The sequence below is a fragment of the Prionailurus bengalensis genome, chromosome C1 (assembly GCF_016509475.1).
Source record: "Prionailurus bengalensis isolate Pbe53 chromosome C1, Fcat_Pben_1.1_paternal_pri, whole genome shotgun sequence".
NCBI lineage: Eukaryota > Metazoa > Chordata > Mammalia > Carnivora > Felidae > Prionailurus > Prionailurus bengalensis.
The window spans coordinates 218,095,138-218,112,149 of NC_057345.1; the positions used below are offsets into that span (position 1 = coordinate 218,095,138).

The window sequence follows — 17,012 nt, forward strand, 5'->3', positions numbered from 1 at the left end:
CCTCCAGCATGAAGAGAACACAAAGATGCTTTCTCTGGGCACAGTGAGCCGCTCGGAGAAACACAGTGCTTGAGTACCAAAGAACGTTCTTTCTTTTTCCACATCACATCCGGCCATTACACACCCATCCGCGAGCTCCACGTTTTCTCAACACCGTACCACCGACGCCCTCAGACATTTTCCTGGTCCTTATTAGTAAAATGCTTGGCCTTTTATTTCAGGAGTTTCTTACCTGAGTTCCCAACAGACCGCTTCATTCTTATCTAGAGGCTTCGTGGTGTTGCCATCCAAGGCAGAACAGTTGTTATAAAATAGCTCCCTACTCCCTGGAACTTTACCTGAAACTTACATGAAGGCCCCGGGGTCCCAGTGCACCTTCTATAAGCAGCAGTTTATAAAATACGATTTCACGTGGACACTTGTTTTCTCCAGCTGGTTTCTAATCCCCCTGATGGAAGCATTTCCTGTGTCTGCTTGGATTTGCGGGGCCTGGGTTAGTTCAGGACAAAGAGACTGTGGTTTCAATATAACGATGATGCCACCATAGTAGACAGATCAAAACCTCATTATTTTTAAAGTGCTTGCCACAGTGGAAGGGTCATAGGATTACAACTCGTGGTGTCTGATAGAACCTTGTGTCCTAGATTGTGAAAGGTCGTCTTTTTAATATCTCTTGGATGTTTAACATTTTGAACAGGATTACATGCAGAATGTTCATGGTAAAGAGATTGATCTTCTGAGAACCACTGTGAAAGTCCCAGGGAAGAGGCCACCCCGAGCCACGTCGGCCTGTGCGCCCATCTCCAGCCCTAAAACCAATGGCCTGTCCAAGGACATGAGCAGTTTACACATCTCCCCAAATTCAGGTAAGCTCGCAGCGGACGTGCCGAAGAATCCAGCGTGACGACGGCAGTAGATGTCGCTGGTTGCAGGAGAGTGCGGAGCCCTTGCGGTCAAGTGAGATTTTAACCATTAACGTTGTACGTTAAGGCTTAGAAACCTCTTCGCTTCTGTGGGTGGTTCTGTGACTGCCAGCCAGCACCTGGTGCCATTTTGAGTCATGGCCGCCCAGACCAAACCACGAGGTCCTCCCCTAGTTGTGTAGTTGAAAGTCGAAGCTCACATATGATCGAGGATTCGGGGGCCTTGTAAAATACGTAAATTAATCGTGCGGATATCAAGGGTTGGTATTCATTTGTGGCGACCCAAGTGGATAAAAGAAGGAGAGCTATTTGGAGCAAGATTTCAAGGAAACTGTTGGACCTATCTAAGATTGCCGTTCTCTCGGTTTTGTATGGTAACTGTCGGGTCATTCTTTAACACAACTGTAATTTTTCCTGTTCTCTTTTAAAGGAGCATTTGCTTTTTAACTCGGGATCAGAGAGCGTGTTTTCTCAAATTTAGACGTGTTTAGAGATTCCTGGCCTTTGTGTGCAATTGCAAGCCATTCAAAATGTCATGGGTCGCTTTTGTTTAAGAATCTTTGCAAATGACTGCCCCCGGCTTTAACCTTCTGGTGATTATTATCAGAGAAAAGGCTGGAGTCCTCCTTCTGACACGCTTCAACACATGGATTTGTTTTCCCCAGCAAAAAGTCCCTTTCTCCTCTCTAACCTACATCCAGTCTTCTCAAAATAAATTATGGTTATGCGGCACTTTCTAGCATATGTCTTTGCTTCTTAAAAATGCTGCATTTTCCCCTTTCTGAGATGTTAAGTGCTTTTAAAGAGGGATGATGCTAACCCCACAGTTCTGTGGCATAAATATGGCATTGGTTGGTGAAAGCAGGGTAAGAGAAAGGGGCCAGAATTGGAGGCCATAGCTTGGGCTTGACTTCAGGATGCCAAGTGGTGTTGGACAGCTCACTCAGCCAGGTTTTACCACCACATCAGGTCGATCTTGCCTGGCCTGCCTACCTCACAGAGATGTGATGGCAGGTAAGATAACGCATACGACAGTTTTGGGAAACTCATAAAGTACAATACAGGCAGCAGCCGTTATTACCAATCAAAACAAAACTGGGCTGGGCTTGCCATCAAAGGAGACATCAGTTCATTCCAGAGTGGTGACAAGGTCTCTCAGGACCTGCTGACCTTCCTTCCGAGACATATATGAAGTTTCCCTCTTCAGGGTGGTGTGCTAATGCTGGGATTAGAAGAGAGAAAAGAACCACCCAAGGGAAAACAAAAATTCTGTATTGAATGAAAAGCTAACGTCTTCACCACTTTGTATTTATTAATTTACTCAAGACATATTTACTGACCACCTGTTCTGTGCCAGGAATGGTGTGTGCTGTGGATACAGGGTCCCTGATCCGCAGAACTTCTGCAAGAGGCGGGCCTCTTCAAACCAGCTAATTTTCCACTTCCCCTTGTAACCCATCGTGTCAGATCCACGCGTTTATTTCTTCAAGTCAACAAACGTGTATGGCATTTCTGACGTATGCCAGGCCTGGTCCTGGGCCCTGGGGACGCAGAAGGTTAAGACGTCATCTCTACTCTCCAGAATCTCACCCTCTGGTGGGGAAGACAGACGAGCAGACAAGTAAACGCAGTGCCACATAGCAGGCCACGGCAGGAGTACGTACGGGGGCCTGCAGGCCCAGGGGTGATGTGTTCAGTGCTACCCTAGGAGACGGGGCAAGGCTTCAGGGCTGGGGCACCACCTGTGCTGAGTGTAAACAAAGGAAGGGAATTTGCCAGGCATTAGGGTGGGAGAGGAGCCTCCGAGGTGGAGAAGTTGTGGATACGTAAGGTTTGCTGTTTAAATTCCTTAACCTTGAGACTTGCATCCCATGGTGCCACTGCTCGTTTTCCTAAGGAAAAATGTGACATTTGGTAAACAGAAAGTACAGAATGCCATTTAACCATGTCCTGTCCCATGCGGTAGGTTATGTATGGCCTGGGCCTGGGTTAAAGGAGTGTTTTTCAGTGCCCCCATTTCTTTTTAACGCCCCTGCCTTGGGTGGACGGGAGGACGCGGGGAAATGCCGAAACCCCTTTTCCACGCTCACAAGCCCAGTTGGTTACAGCGCATTCTTTCAGCCCTAAGCCAAGTTAATTCCTCTTTTTTTTTTTTTTTTTTTTAATTTTCTTAATGTTTATTTATTTGTCTAGAGCAGGAAGGGGAGAAAGCACGAGTCGGGGAGGACAGAGATAGGGGGAGAGAGAATCCCAAGCAGCCTCCACACTGTCAGCACAGAGCCCGAAGTGAGGCTCAGACTCACAAACCACGAGATCACGACCTGAGCCGAAATCAAGAGTCGGACACTTAACGGACTGAGCCACCCAGGCGCCCCGCTAAGTTAAGCTTTCTTAAAGGGAGCCTGCTTGGTTTTTCCTCTCCTTTGCATCACAAGTGGGGACGAGGAAATGGGGGTGTGACATCTGCAGGATCACAGTGCCCCTTTGGGGGAAGAAAGGGTCTCGTGGTCATGGCACGCTTGTCTCAGCGTGCAGGTGACGTCATCGGCGGGCGGCCCTCCATTCCCTGCTTCCCAGGTGCTCTCTCACCTGAACACAGCAAATTTACCTGGCAGTGAATTGGCGTTACACTTACGGGGTGGACCACTGGCTAAAAATAGGTATTATTGTAACTGTTTTAGAGCTCTTGGCCAAAGAACTTCCCATGTGCTTAACAGTATCCTTCTTTACAACTCCTTTGAATTTTGCTGTTTTGTTCTAGAGCTCCGAGTTAACTGGTCATGGTTGCTTCTTTTTATGCTGTTCCTTTTTATTTGTTTTCTTACCTCAGTGCTGTTGGAGTAGATAAGTGTCTTGTGCGCCTTCCCTTCTAGTAACTTTTTCATTTTGCACAGACGTGACACTTGCGTGTCCCTAAATCTTTGTGCATAACACTTCTTGTCTTAGAATAAAGGTCCGTAAGTGAAGCGATTCAGCCAGTGAATATAAACACTCATGAGATTCCTGATATACATTCCAAATTAATTTCTGGAAAGGTTTTGTTATACAAATACCCTACCACCTATAAAGTGAGTTCCCATTTCACCCACACACACTTGTGGCATTGCTATTATCATTTTTAGAATCTGTAGTAATCTGATAAGCAATAAAAATATCTCCTGCTTTATTTGGATTTCTTCAGTTAGGACTAAGGTTGGCCATCTCACGTTTATTGTCACAGGTATTTCTTACATTGAAATTGTTTAGATGTCGTCTTTTCCCTTTTTTGTACTAGGTGTTTGTCTTTTTTGATCTGTAAGAACTCTTTATATATTGAGGATGTTAGCGCTTTATAATACATTCTGCAGATAGCTCCCCAGTTTATTATTTGCTTCTTTTTAAATTTTATGGTCTTATCTGCAGGTAGAGGTTTTCCCCGTTTTTAATATATGATCAAAATATATACACAGAATCAAATCAGAAGTCCTTTACTTCTGTGGTTTCTACTTTAGATATTTGGAAGGCCTCTTGAAATCCTGAAAACAGTTAACAATTCACATATGTATTTCTGAGTTTCACAATTTTATTGCCTGTTTTTGAAAAATATTTAGCCTTCATCTTTAATCTGTTTGGGTCAATTATGTGCAAGAATAAATCTAATCAAACTTTTTATTCAAATAGATAACTAATTGTCCTTTCTGTGTTGAATTGTTTTCTTATAACTGTATGCATCACCTTTATTGTACAACTAATTTAATCAAATTCACCATGTTTCTGGCCTTGAGACTCTATTCAGTTGACCTGCTGTCTCCACATGATGTTATCATGTATGGGTTTACCACAGTGTCTCAGATTCATGACTCAGTCTGTTATCTGGTAGCAATATTACTCGTTCATTTTATTGTCGTTCTTGACTGCTGCCACTCGTTTATTTTTTCCAGTAAACTTCGGAGTAACTTGAGACCTTCCCCTTCCCCCCAGAAAAGAATCCCACGGTGGCTGTAACTGGCATTGCTTCTAACCTATCAGTTAACTGGAGCAACTGACTACTATGTTTGAGTTTCTTGTCGTGGAACACAGGTCTTGCCCAACTTACTCAAACTTAATATACATCCCTCAGTAAAGTTCCAGGACTTCGTTTAGATGCATCGTGCGGATCCGTTCTGTTCATTTTGGGTGACGTGTGAAGCTGATCTTTTTGGGGGGTGGGGGAGGAGGGTGAAGGGGGCTGTCTATTCTATCACCTACTTGGCAAGAAATAAGAAAGCTCCTAGTCCTTATACTTTTTATCTCCAGCCGTCTTCCTGAACTCTTGTTAGTTGGAGTGTTTATTCAGATGTCTGTCTTCATTTTCTAGTATACGGTCATAATGCATCTCGCATTTCAAATATTACAGTGCCTCATTGTACGTCAGTTTGGTTTTTAGCCTTTACATCCAATGTCATGGTTTGGGTACTTTACTGCTTCGCTTCCTGTTTCCTGTACGCTTCATCTTCCATCGTTGTTGGGTCTGTCGTGTGTATGCCCAGTCCTGATGAGTGGTCTGGAGACTTGGGGCAGTACAACGCCTTCCTTCCAGGGGCCTTGTACTCCACAGTGGTGGCAGAGGAGACAGAAGAAACAGAAACAGATAAGGCCATTGAAGTTGGCGATCCATGCTCAAAGGACAAAGGAGGCAAGGGGCTAGAAGATCACTGGTGGGGGGGAGGGGGGGCACGGAGGTCCTATGTTATTCCTGGTGTTGGGAAATGCTTTGCCAGTCTTGGAATGTTGACCACATTTCATACACGAGAATGCTGGAAACGTGATGATCTTGATGTAGGGTTTTGCCCTGGGCTCGGGAAAGAGGCGAGAAACATGTCGAAGCAGCTCCCTTGCGTACTAATAACTGAGCTCACCAGTTGAGCAGAGTAAATGAGCCTTCATGAAGGTGGGGTGGCCCCACGCTCCCGTCGGGCAGCTGTGGAATGCAGGCATGGCGGGCTCAGGGACGCATTCCGGAAGAGCCGACCCTGGGCATCCCCGCCTCCAACCTGATGTGGATGCTGATGCTTGAAAGAGAAGGGAGCAGCTTGGGAAACTCAGAGCTCTGCACAGTCACAGAGAAATGTAAATAAATGGCAAGGAATGTCCACTCTGACCGTGGGGGACATAACTGAAGGGCACCAGCCTGCCCGTGAACCCTGCGCTGTCGATCTGAACTGAACCTACCCGTCAGCATGTGCCACACCCGTGTCCAGAGGCCGCAGGGAAACCCCTGCATCAGCCTGATCGACCCTCAGGCTCTGACTCATAAATATGAGTACAGACAACCAAGAGGTCTGTGGAATCCAGCAGTAAAAGCAAACAGGGACCGAGAGAAACAAAAGGACCAGTGATCCTAGAATAAAGGGAGTGATACTGAGGGAGAAGGAAGGAAGAGATTAATTACTGTTTTCATAAAATGCAACAAACTAAAGATTATATGAAAAACCTGGGGGGAAAGACTTCTTGCAAATTAAAGGAAAAAGATGACAAAAATCAGAAATTCCGTAGATAGGTTAAATACTATAAAGAACATGGCCAAGGATACCATTGGTGACGTAGGTGTGCAGAAGAAGACATATGTTGGCGTCTTCTTGTCCGAAGAGCCTGGTATGAAGCTGGAGGGGACAGGAGGCTCTGAAAGCTCAGAGAAAATCCCAGAAAGCATCCCAGGTAGGAGGAGAGAGCGAGGTTACCTGCCAAGAGACGGAACTCTTCTGGCCTGTCGCCTTCTCAGCGCAAACACCACGTGCTAAAAAGTAACGGAAGAATTCCTTTCTAAGGACCCATCACTTAGGGGTGGCTGGGTGGCTCAGTTGACTAAGCGTCCGACTCTTGATCTCAGCTCAAGTCACGATCTTGCGGTTTGTGGGTTCAAGCCCCGCATCGGGTTCTGCACTGACAACAGGGAGCCTGCTTGGGATTCTGTCTCCCTCTGTCTCTGCCTCTCCCCCACTTGCTCTCTCTCAAAATTAAATAAAAATAAACTTAAAGCAGTTAAAACACTAAGGGCCAATCATTTTGAACCTAGAAGTCCATATGCAGGGCCAAACTACTATCAATCAAGTATGAAGATAGAAAAGAATTGTTTTAGATGACGTACAGGAATACAGAAGCCAAGTGACTTTTTGAAAAATCCGCTTAAGCATCTACTCCAGCAAAAAAGAAGAGGAGGAAGAAGAAAAAGAAGAATCCAGAAGATACTTATTCAGGCCTGGTTAAGTCTCCCCCTCCCCAGGGAACCCTCCCCCTCCTCCCAGGTCACTCACGCAGGATGTCTGTGGCGTCTTCTGTCTTTTCCGTTGCTTTGGCTTGGAACGCACTTGGCCGTTCTGATCCCAGGCCACATTTTTGAGAATCCACCCAAATGTAATTGCAGATATGCTTTCAGAGAAGACCGTCAGATGTCCGGAACTGTTTTCCGGCCTGAGTTATTGGCCAGGCTGGTGTGGTAGAATGGTATCCACCGATGACGGAGTGCAGACTCCTATCAGGTCCTTAAGTTCCTCTGACATTGAAGTAGACAACAGGACAATGTAATGGCCAGCGGTCGGGCCCGGGGAGGCAGAAACACTAACCTGAGTCCCACCTTCACCATCTCGGGACCTTGAACAGGCGTCTCTGCGAACGTCAGCTTCTTCCTCATCGTTACGGTGGAAAACGGGCCCACCTCCGCTCTCGTGAGGGTAACACGCCGCGTGCTGCCTTTCCAAAGTGTGGCCCAGGGCGAGTCTCCAGAAGTGTCTCAGGAACCCGTCATGACAGCTGTGCTTGTCCCCGGTGAAGAAAAGGAAGAAATTGTGGAAGTAATTTTTCCTACATTTTTTTAACATTTATTTATTTTTGAGAGACAGAGCATGAGCGGGGGAGGGGCAGAGAGAGAGGGAGACACAGGATCGGAAGCAGGCTCCAGGCTCTGAGCTGTGAGCACAGAGCCCGACGCGGGGCTCGAACTCACGGACCGTGAGATCGTGACCTGAGCCGAAGTCGGCCGCTTAACCGACTGAGCCCCCCAGGCGCCCCTGGAATTCATCTGTTTCCATGCCACGCACTGTTGTTTCTGTAGCCTCTGTGTAGTCGTTGTGGGTTCAACACCGTAAACCCGTGCCGCCTGCAGACTGCGTGCCCCCTGCAGTGGCAGAGCGGTGGGCAGAGAGGCGCTCTGCGGGGCTTTCCGGGATCTCCGAGGGCCCTGGGCTCGCGGGCCGTGGCCCAGCGTCTCTTTTTTCCCTGCCACATCTGGTTCTGAGCTGCCACATACCTCCCTGTCCTGAAAGGGTGTCTTTGTTGAGTGTTCGGGACCACGACTGTGCTTTACCGCACCGGGGCGACGCGTGGGCCTTCGTAGCGGGGGAGACCTTGCCCCCTTGCCTCCCTCCCTCCGCTCCTGGCCCCCGGCGGTTTCAAACTACGAAAGAAAGCCGTCGGGAGGGTTGAGGCTGCTTTTCTGGGGTGGGGGGCGGGGATCTGGACGTGTTTTGAGTATCGCGCCGCCGTCGACATCTAAAGTCTCCGCCATGCTGTTTTTCTCCACACTTCAGTAATCAGGACATCCAGCAAACCCATAAAAAACCAAACTAATAGCATGAATATTCAGTGACCTAGAATACTAATTATTGTCATGAATATTAATGTGATCGGACTTGCTTTTTCCTCTCCTCTTTCTCTCCCGTCCTCTTTCTCCCTCTCTCCCTCTCTCTTTTTTTCCACTTAGCCGGCTCTAAAGATGGGTCATAATGAGAGCATTTAAGAGGGAGCGCGCTCTCCGCCGTGACAGGGACTGGGGTAATAAGGAGAGCTTGATTAACGCGGTGCACTTGGGGGAGAGATGAGAGGCTTCACGTGGGCCTGTTCGGGGGAGGCAATGAGACACCGGCGGCTCTGTTACTGCTCCCGGAGATTAATGAGGCCTGAGAGTGCATTAGGAACAGTGACAAAGGTTTGATCTAATGGGCTCAGTCATTTTTCCTTTGAGTGACAGACGCACAGAAGTAATTGGCTGTGCAGAATGGCAGCTCATTGGCGGTACTTAAGGATACATTATCCCCGTTGTGTGGCCCACGGAGGCTGTTTATCAAAACTGCTCACACCGCAGACGCCGAGCCGCTAAGCTGCTGTTACGGCGGTAATAGCTATTACCAAAAAAAAAAAAAATAATAATAATAATAATAACGCAACATCAAAACCCGATCCGTTGTTGTCTCATAGAAGCAAAGTTTTTCTTTGTTTAGTTTCACATGGTCCGGTGCCGGTCACGTGCGTCTCCCGGTCTGTCGGGCCGCCCCTCGTCAGCACCCCGGGGCTCGCTTCTCACCGCCTGCCGGCCTCCGTCACCCCTTCCTGTCGCACACTTTGGACTTTGTTTACAACGTTCATCCTCTGATACATAAATCGGGCGCCGCCGCTAAACCCCCTCCTAGCCCCTTGGTAGAACACTTGCCTGATTGGCTGAGAATTATTTCTCGGAAAAAAAAAAAAAAAATCCGAACAGCAGCATCCCGTGATATCTGCATCCGTGCACTAGGGTTTACCGGGAGTGGGTTTTGATGGCTATTTAACAACCCGTTATTTTTAGGGAAAGGAAGAAACGTTTTGTGGGGTTTCTGTTAGCTACATCTGTAACTAAAAGACGCGGAAGTTATCATTTTATCCTTTAGAAGAGCCCGGACATCTGCAGCTTCTATGAGACATGCATTCTTATTGCTAGCTGTTTCTGTGTTTATACGTTTCTCCCACTGAGGTTTAGGCAAATATCCGTTCTGTTGCTTCTGTCATTCTTCCAGGCGTGGACCGTTAATTCTCTGTTATCCCCTCCCAGTTTCGTGAGCTCACAAATTGTGTTTTTGTTGAGTCCACACTAGTGCCCGTCACCCGCCAGGCGACATCTAGGAGGTAACCATTGAGGATGAGCACTGTTTGCTTTCCCCCGCCCAGCACCCTGTGGGCAGGACCACTGGGGACAAGTTCAGGAGCCTGCCTTCCATTTTTTGGAAGCCGTCTTCAATTATTTGAACTCTAAGTGGGGTGTTCTTTTCTGTAAGGACTGCCAAAAGCACCTTGATCGTGATGATTTCAGTTAAAAACCCTGGAAACGCTGAGCTGTCCGCTACTCTGGGGACAGACACACCTATAAGTAAAAGAACAGGTTTGGAAACTTTTTCTCCCTTTCAAAAGTGTGTGTGTTTGGTGACGAATAGTGTTTCAAGCTGGACCAGCAAATGGTCGGCATCTGAGAGAGGGGCGGCGGCGGGGGGGGGGGGGGGGGGGGGCGGGGAGGCGGGGCCAGGAAGGACCTCAGCCATCAAGAAGGTGGCTGAGTGCCGGCCTGGGCCTCGGGAAGGAGCCGTTCTGGGATAGAGGGGAGCCCACGATTGGCCCCCTTACTACGTCCCCATCCCCACACTGGCAGAGGAGGATCTTCAGGGAAGTCATGACGCTTGCCATCTCCCAACCTTGTGGCCCAGTGTTTCATGGCTTCCGCTCATATGGAGAACGTTTGCCTTTCTGGAGTATTTCTGGGGGGTGGTAAAACCCAAGGACATGCACAGCCAAGCAGTTCACCTCCACGCCACTGACATGGTTTCTCTGTGAGCACCGGCTTCACGAGGACTGGAAGGGAGAGGGAAGGGGGCACTTCGAAAGTAGACCCACATGACCACCTCGGCCTCCTCCCTGAAAGGGAGAATAAATGTAGCGATAGCCAGAGAAATTGGCTCTCAGAACGGTGCTGGCGAGTCAAAATGGATTTCGTGCAAAGCACATACTGTATTTACCAAAGAAAGAAGAAAGAACATCTCAAAGACGGAACCGTTATCCATCGCCAAGGAAGAAAGCGAAAGGTTGAGTGTAGTGGTTGGGAGTATGGAGGGCAAGGTACGGACGTCTCAGGCGTTCTGTTTCACAGAACCCTATTACACGAATGCTGTCATCATATTTTGTTGCTTAAAAGAAAACCTTAGTTTTGTTTTCCTCCTTGGGGTGGCGCCATACCTCGTTACCGCTGCATCGCACGTGAACTTGGCCGTGTCACCCATAGGAGTAACGGGTCGTAGCCAAGCGAGGTGCGCCTTGTGTAAGCCAGCGCGAGGAAGCATGGTGACGCAGGTCTCCATCAACACCTAGGAGTCTGTAGCGGCAGGTGTTCTGAAGCAGAGAAAATCGGGCAAGACGCAAAGAGTGTTTTTGCAGCGACAAGCATGGTGCCTGACGACTGGGATAGACAGACTTTGCCTTTGGAAAAAAAAAATTTAAGCCTGTTTCTAAGTACAGTCACTTAAGTGAGAACTGACCTTCTGGTGTGCTTAGTATCTTGGTCTTGAATTGTCCCAGACAGCAATTGGGACATCCCCCGGGGTGCAGCGCTAGCCTGGAAGCGGGGGGTGAGCGGGCCCGCGGGTTCCCTGGCGTCCCTTTCTTCACCATCAGGTTACACCAGCATCCACACGGCTTGCACCGTGTCCCAAGCACACGATCTCGTTTATTCCTTTCCTTTTATAAACTGCGCCTCTGACCCCTTGGGCGTAACTGGTCATAATACTTCGGGGATTTGGGAAGACCGAGGGGTGGGAGGCGCGTGCCTGCATTGCCCAAGCGCTGAGTGTGCACTTGGGTTCCCGCATCGTGAGGAGGACGATACCAGCAAGACACAGGCGTGAGCAGGTGACCTCGAGGAGATGCTATCACGAGAAAAACGTGAGGGAGACAGACTCTTCCGAATTTAGAGACAGGCAAGTTTAGCAATGTCACCATTTTAAGCTTTTATTAAAAAACAAACGATAGAGGGGTGCCCGGGTGGCTCAGTCAGTTAAGTATCCAACTCTTGATTTTGGCTCAGGTCATGATCTCACGGTTCGTGAGACCGAGCCCTACGTCAGGCTCTGTGCTGACAGTGCGGAACCTACTTGGGACTCTCTCTTTCGCCCTCTGCCCCTCCCCCACTCATGGTTGGTGTCTCTCTTTCTCTCCCAAAATAAATAAATAAACATAAAAAAATTTTTTAAATAAACTACAGAGAGAAGGAAAAGTCACCAATGGTGAAATTAACAAGTGCTCCTGTCTGCAGAAGCTTTTCCGTTTACCCGGCGCTTCACACAACGCGGTCTTCGTATCATTCAGCCATGTGAGGTATATTCGTGTCCTCGTCATGAGTATCACCGTTTCTCCTCCTCCTCCTTCCTTGTCACCATCGCTGTCATCACATCCATTTTACAAATCGTGAGCTGAATTGTTTTCACGATGCCTGGGTTCCATCTTCCTCTAGCCCACTGGCCGAAGAAAATCAGCCACATGTGTCAGGCCACACGTCAGAAGCCAGGAAGATGTTAATGCTGTTTGACTCTGTGATGACTCTCCTGGGATTTTATCCAGAGGAAAAGTGTGAATAAAAGATGTCCTTTGCAGTGTTGTTTACACCAGTGAGAAATTGGAAACGAAGCGATCCGGAAGTCGGAAAGTAGCCGTATGAAAACTGCGTTAGGTCAGCAAGATGTTACGGATCTAAAATTATTCTAAAGATGATGGGCCCACATGCGAAAATGGTTAGAGAGCCGTAATTAAGAAGCAGAATCTAAAATCACACCATTTCTGCAGCCGCCACTAAGAACATTTGATGCTCATGTTCAACAGTGAGTTGCTCTGTGACATGAGATTTGGGTAGACTTCTCGTTTATCTCACTCACTTTTATCTACATAATTTTGCCAGATAAGTTTTAAAGACAATAGAACTGGCTCATTTTTTTCCCCCTTGGCATCATAAGAAGAAGAGGGAGAAGTCAGAATAAAATGAGCTCTGTCCACATTTGAGGAGATAACTGCGAACTGGTCCCAAGACTTGTCGTTCTGAGTGTGGCCACGCGGTTGTGTTCGGTGGCAGTCACACTTGCTGTTACCGCCCAGTGTGGACCCCGTACGTGCTTTCTTCCCTGGTGTGGAAGACACGTCACAAAAAAAGATACTCGGTAATCTCAGAAGCCCACGATTCGGTCTCAACAGTAGATGTGTTGAATGCACCCTTTCACAAAACAAGTGTCGCGTTACAACAATGCAGAATCCTGGACGCCTACATCTTTAAGACACCGAATGTGTCCTTGGAAAAAAAATCCTCTTAGCCTGAAGTCTTGGTTGCCAAAAAGGAGGGCAGATTTCCAATGCAAATAGTGAGGCGAACGGCCCTGCTCATAGGCACTTAAATCACCCGTATCTCACTTTTTATGGTAGTGTTGTGAATTATATTCTTTTTGGGTTTATAATTAGAGGACGAACAGATGGCGAAGGCCTAGTTTGAAGTGGCGTGGCCGTTAGAGTAGCCTCCGCCGTCCTGTTCCGGTTCCAGCAAACTGGTCTCCCCGCCCACGCGCAGCGGGGGTCCACGCCCCAGGAGGTGTGCAGGGCAGCCTCACACCCAAGCTCCCAAGCTTTTGTAACATCAGAAGCCAGGTAGGAATGAGAATTGACCCAAGAAAGCAGTCTCTATGGGGACGCCTGGGTGGCTCAGTCGGTTAACCATCTTTCTGTGGCTCAGGTCATGATCTCGCGGTCTGTGAGTTCGAGCCCCGCGTCAGGCTCGGTGCTGTCAGCTCAGAGCCTGGAGCCTGCTTCGGATTCTGTGTCTCCCTCTCTCTCTGCCCCTCCTCTGGGCGCGTGCACGCTCTCCCTCTCCTTCTCAGAAATAAACATTAAAATAACTAAATAATCCCTGTGTGTTTCTGAGAGTGAGGACTCCAAGGGGGGAGGGTGGAGCTCCCATCAGTCCTGTCCTGTAATTATGATCTGTTTTTAAAAGGTCTGAGACTCCACAGTGGACACAAAGGTCTGGTTTATACCCACGCACTCAGAGACCCCTCCGTGGCTCCCGTGCCCCCCTCGCTCGATGCGCGGGAAACTTCAGTGATCGATCACCTGTCGCCAACTGCTGCTCTTTCTCTGGCTGCGTAACCGATCATTCGGACGCCAAGTATTCTTTTTCCAGTTCGAGCCTTTGGGCAGGCCAGGCTTGTTCGTGAAGACGAACCAGAACGGAAAGTGCAGCGAGCAAAATTCTGTACTTAAAAGAAATGTCTGTTGACGAATCTTTATTTGAATGCTGTGAAAGACCTTATATCTCAGAGTATATTTTTAAAAAACCAGAGCAAGCTACTTTTTATGTAAGAAGCCTATAGCTTAAAAGAGGAATGCTGTCTTTGATGTCATTTGGCGGACGAAAACATCCGCGTTCAATAGAGACCCAGCGTCTTTTTCAGGCTCGTTTGAGACCAGTTCAGGCAACACACTGATCTTCATTCAGATATAAATGCCGTAGTCACTTTGAAATGCAAATTGTTTTCAGAAAAATAGCATATGGTGGAGGTAAGTACCTTTTCAAATCAACTCTTACACTTTAGGGATGTAAGTAAAGCCAGAATTATTCTTTGGGAAGAATCTGGCGCTTTTGACACATGGAAGCTCGCGCTAATCAGGCCGGCCCGTAAGCACACGCATATCCATATCAAGGCGATGGGGCTGAGGCCCCGTGGATTAGCATGGTAATGGAGCTGCCCCCTGCTAATCAAGGCCAGCAGCCAGCTGATCCGTAGATGGGGCGTTGGAGGAGACCCTCCTTCTGAGTTCAGAATGGGCCAGGTAGGCGACCCTGTGTTTCCTGGTAATGCAGATGATATTCGGGGGAGGCAGATCACAAACAGGTCTTTTCGTGTCCCCCCCCCCCGCCTACAGAAGCACCGTCTCCTCCAGCGAAGGGCTGGGCCCCTCGTTGAGGGTTGAGGCCAGTGCACCTGTCTCCTTGTCCCACTCAGCTCTGTGTCTCATGCTCGCTGACCTGACCTGTGTGTGCACAAACCATTCAGATGACCTACCTTTACCCTTTCGGGGGGTTGGGGAGACGTCGCATCACGAGAACGTACACAGAAAGCGCACAGTCCTCAGTTACAGCAGAGCCTGCGGGTGGCCGCCCTGCTGCCCCTCTTCACACACGCACCCTCCCGTGAGGTGGTCACCGCGCTTCCTCCCGCCAAGGCCCGCGTTGCCTGTTGGCCGTGGGCCGTCGGGCGGGCGTCCCGGCAGTCGGTGCCTGGTCTCTTCCGCACGTCCTTTCTGTGAAGCTCGTCCTGTGGTGGCCACGTCGGTAGCTCATCCCTCCCGCCCGGTGTGTGGGGCTCCCGTGGTGGGCAGACACCCAGCCAGCCCCGGTGCGGGCCGTCCCGAGGGTGACGCTGTGAGCGTTCTCGACTGATGCCAAACACAAAGAGCCACCTTGAGAGAGAGAGAGAGAGAGAGAGAGAGAGAGAGACTTGGTATCGGACCATTCAGGGGACACTTCACGTGAGGTGAGTCCCTCAGAAGGGAGTTGGGGTTGTCCTGGGACAGTGCGAGACCCCTCTTCCCATACCATTCTGGAGAGAGAGGCCTCCGTCTCCCAAATCTAAAATAAGCCTGCAGTGTCCCGCGGAGTCTGTCCGGAACCTTCCAGCAGGTGTTCTCTCCCGCCCCTCTTACCTTCTCACGGCCCTTGTGTTCCTTGGCCTTGTGTCTTTGGCCACACGTGGGCTGGCCCGGTACAGCCATGTTCTAAGGCGCAGACTCTGTTTCCTTCACTGTGCCCGGCACACGGCATCCCGCGGGTCCAGGGTAGGGAGACGGGGAGGCCTAGGAGGTCCGTGCTAGGACGGGCGGCAAGCCTCCACCCCGCCGGCAAGTTAAGGAGCCAGCCTGCCTGTATCGGAGATGCCAAGAGTCCTGGCCTCAAGTGAATCCTCGCGGCCGTAGCAGGTGCCCAGAGCATCGGCCTTGTCGTGCACCAGTGTCACCAAGGGCCAGGGAACGCCAGCACGCACACTGGGTTGCATTACAGCAGAGGAACCCCAAGTTTCGGAAACCCCAGTCTTTTACAGTGGGAGACACACAAGCCTGCCCGACCCCGTGCCGTGGAAGGCGATGCCGCTACCCCGGACGGTAAACACACCTGCCCTCCTCTGGAGGCAGACGTGTATCCCTCCCGTCCAAGTCTGTTCACTGTACAGGCGTCCCTGAACAGATCACCGACAACAAAAGGACACCAGTGCCCGTGCCCCACCACACGAAGAGACAGGAGATCACGGAGCAGTCTACGGGCAGTGGTGGGGCGGGGGTCTGGTCGGCACTGGGGGCATGGAAGGCGGGGATGAGGCGGAGGAAGGGCAGGAGAGAAGAGACGGCACCCCTCCTCCCACCCTCAAGGAGGCCGCAGCTCTGGTGCATGTCCCTGGGAGGAGGGGGGAGTATCCCATTGGCTTCCTTTTAAGCCCTCTTGCCCGTTGACCCTGGCTTAGAGCTTAGCGAGACCTGCCTCTTGTCCCCAAGAGAGAGGATGTTCCAATCCAGCCTGTAGAGTCTGTCCCCTCCAGGGACACGCCGCCACGGCCACCAGACAAGTGGTTCCCAGCCACGTGCTGTGTTCTTCCCCGGTCTGATAGCCACACTCCCGGTTTCTCAGCCACACTGACGGAATTCTGCAGCAAACGGACGTGCGTCGAGGTGGGCGCCTGCCGGAGCCACTCAGCTTGCCCGAAGCCTCGTCCTGCACTTGAGGCCCACTCTGACTGCGTTTAGCACAGTGCTCAGGTCACACTTGCATCCCAGGTGGCCTTGGTCTTTGATCCTTAACTGCCAGGAAATCTGAGAAGTCATGGGCGTCTTTCCCAGCTGAGAACCCCAGATCCTCAGCCTTAATTAATAACTTGTTAACGTGAAATGAATTACCATCCATTCAAAGATGCAGCCCTCGAGTACTTGGAGAGAAAATAAAGTGATTTTAAGCATAGCATCTCCCTTACATGCTTCAGAGGTATTTTCACAAGTGGTGAAAACATCTCCCTGTGTGGTGACACACAGGGCAGACATCGCTGGATGCGCACATATGAAAATCTAGAAGCAGGGGACAGCGTTGCCTGACCGGAGACAATTAGTGACATTTACTCAGGAATAGACGTGAAATTACGCGTTAGCCTTTGTCGGATGGCCTGAGTGTATAAAGTGACCTATGATGCCGTAATTAGATTGTGAATCTGTATAGTCATTGAAGATATTCAGGAAAACACTTGGGGGTTGTTGCTT

The 17,012-nt window shown here is 49.6% G+C and overlaps 1 protein-coding gene across 10 annotated transcripts in view; it reads left to right on the forward strand.

The window, feature by feature from the left end:
• The window catches only part of AGAP1 (ArfGAP with GTPase domain, ankyrin repeat and PH domain 1), a 552,763-nt gene that overhangs the window by 361,843 nt on the left and 173,908 nt on the right, over nt 1–17,012 (forward strand). For all 10 annotated transcript variants that reach the window (XM_043578237.1, XM_043578238.1, XM_043578239.1 and 7 more), the window contains one exon: nt 698–866. In XM_043578237.1, the coding sequence (XP_043434172.1) occupies nt 698–866 (169 nt within the window). The remainder of the gene's footprint in view (nt 1–697; nt 867–17,012) is intronic.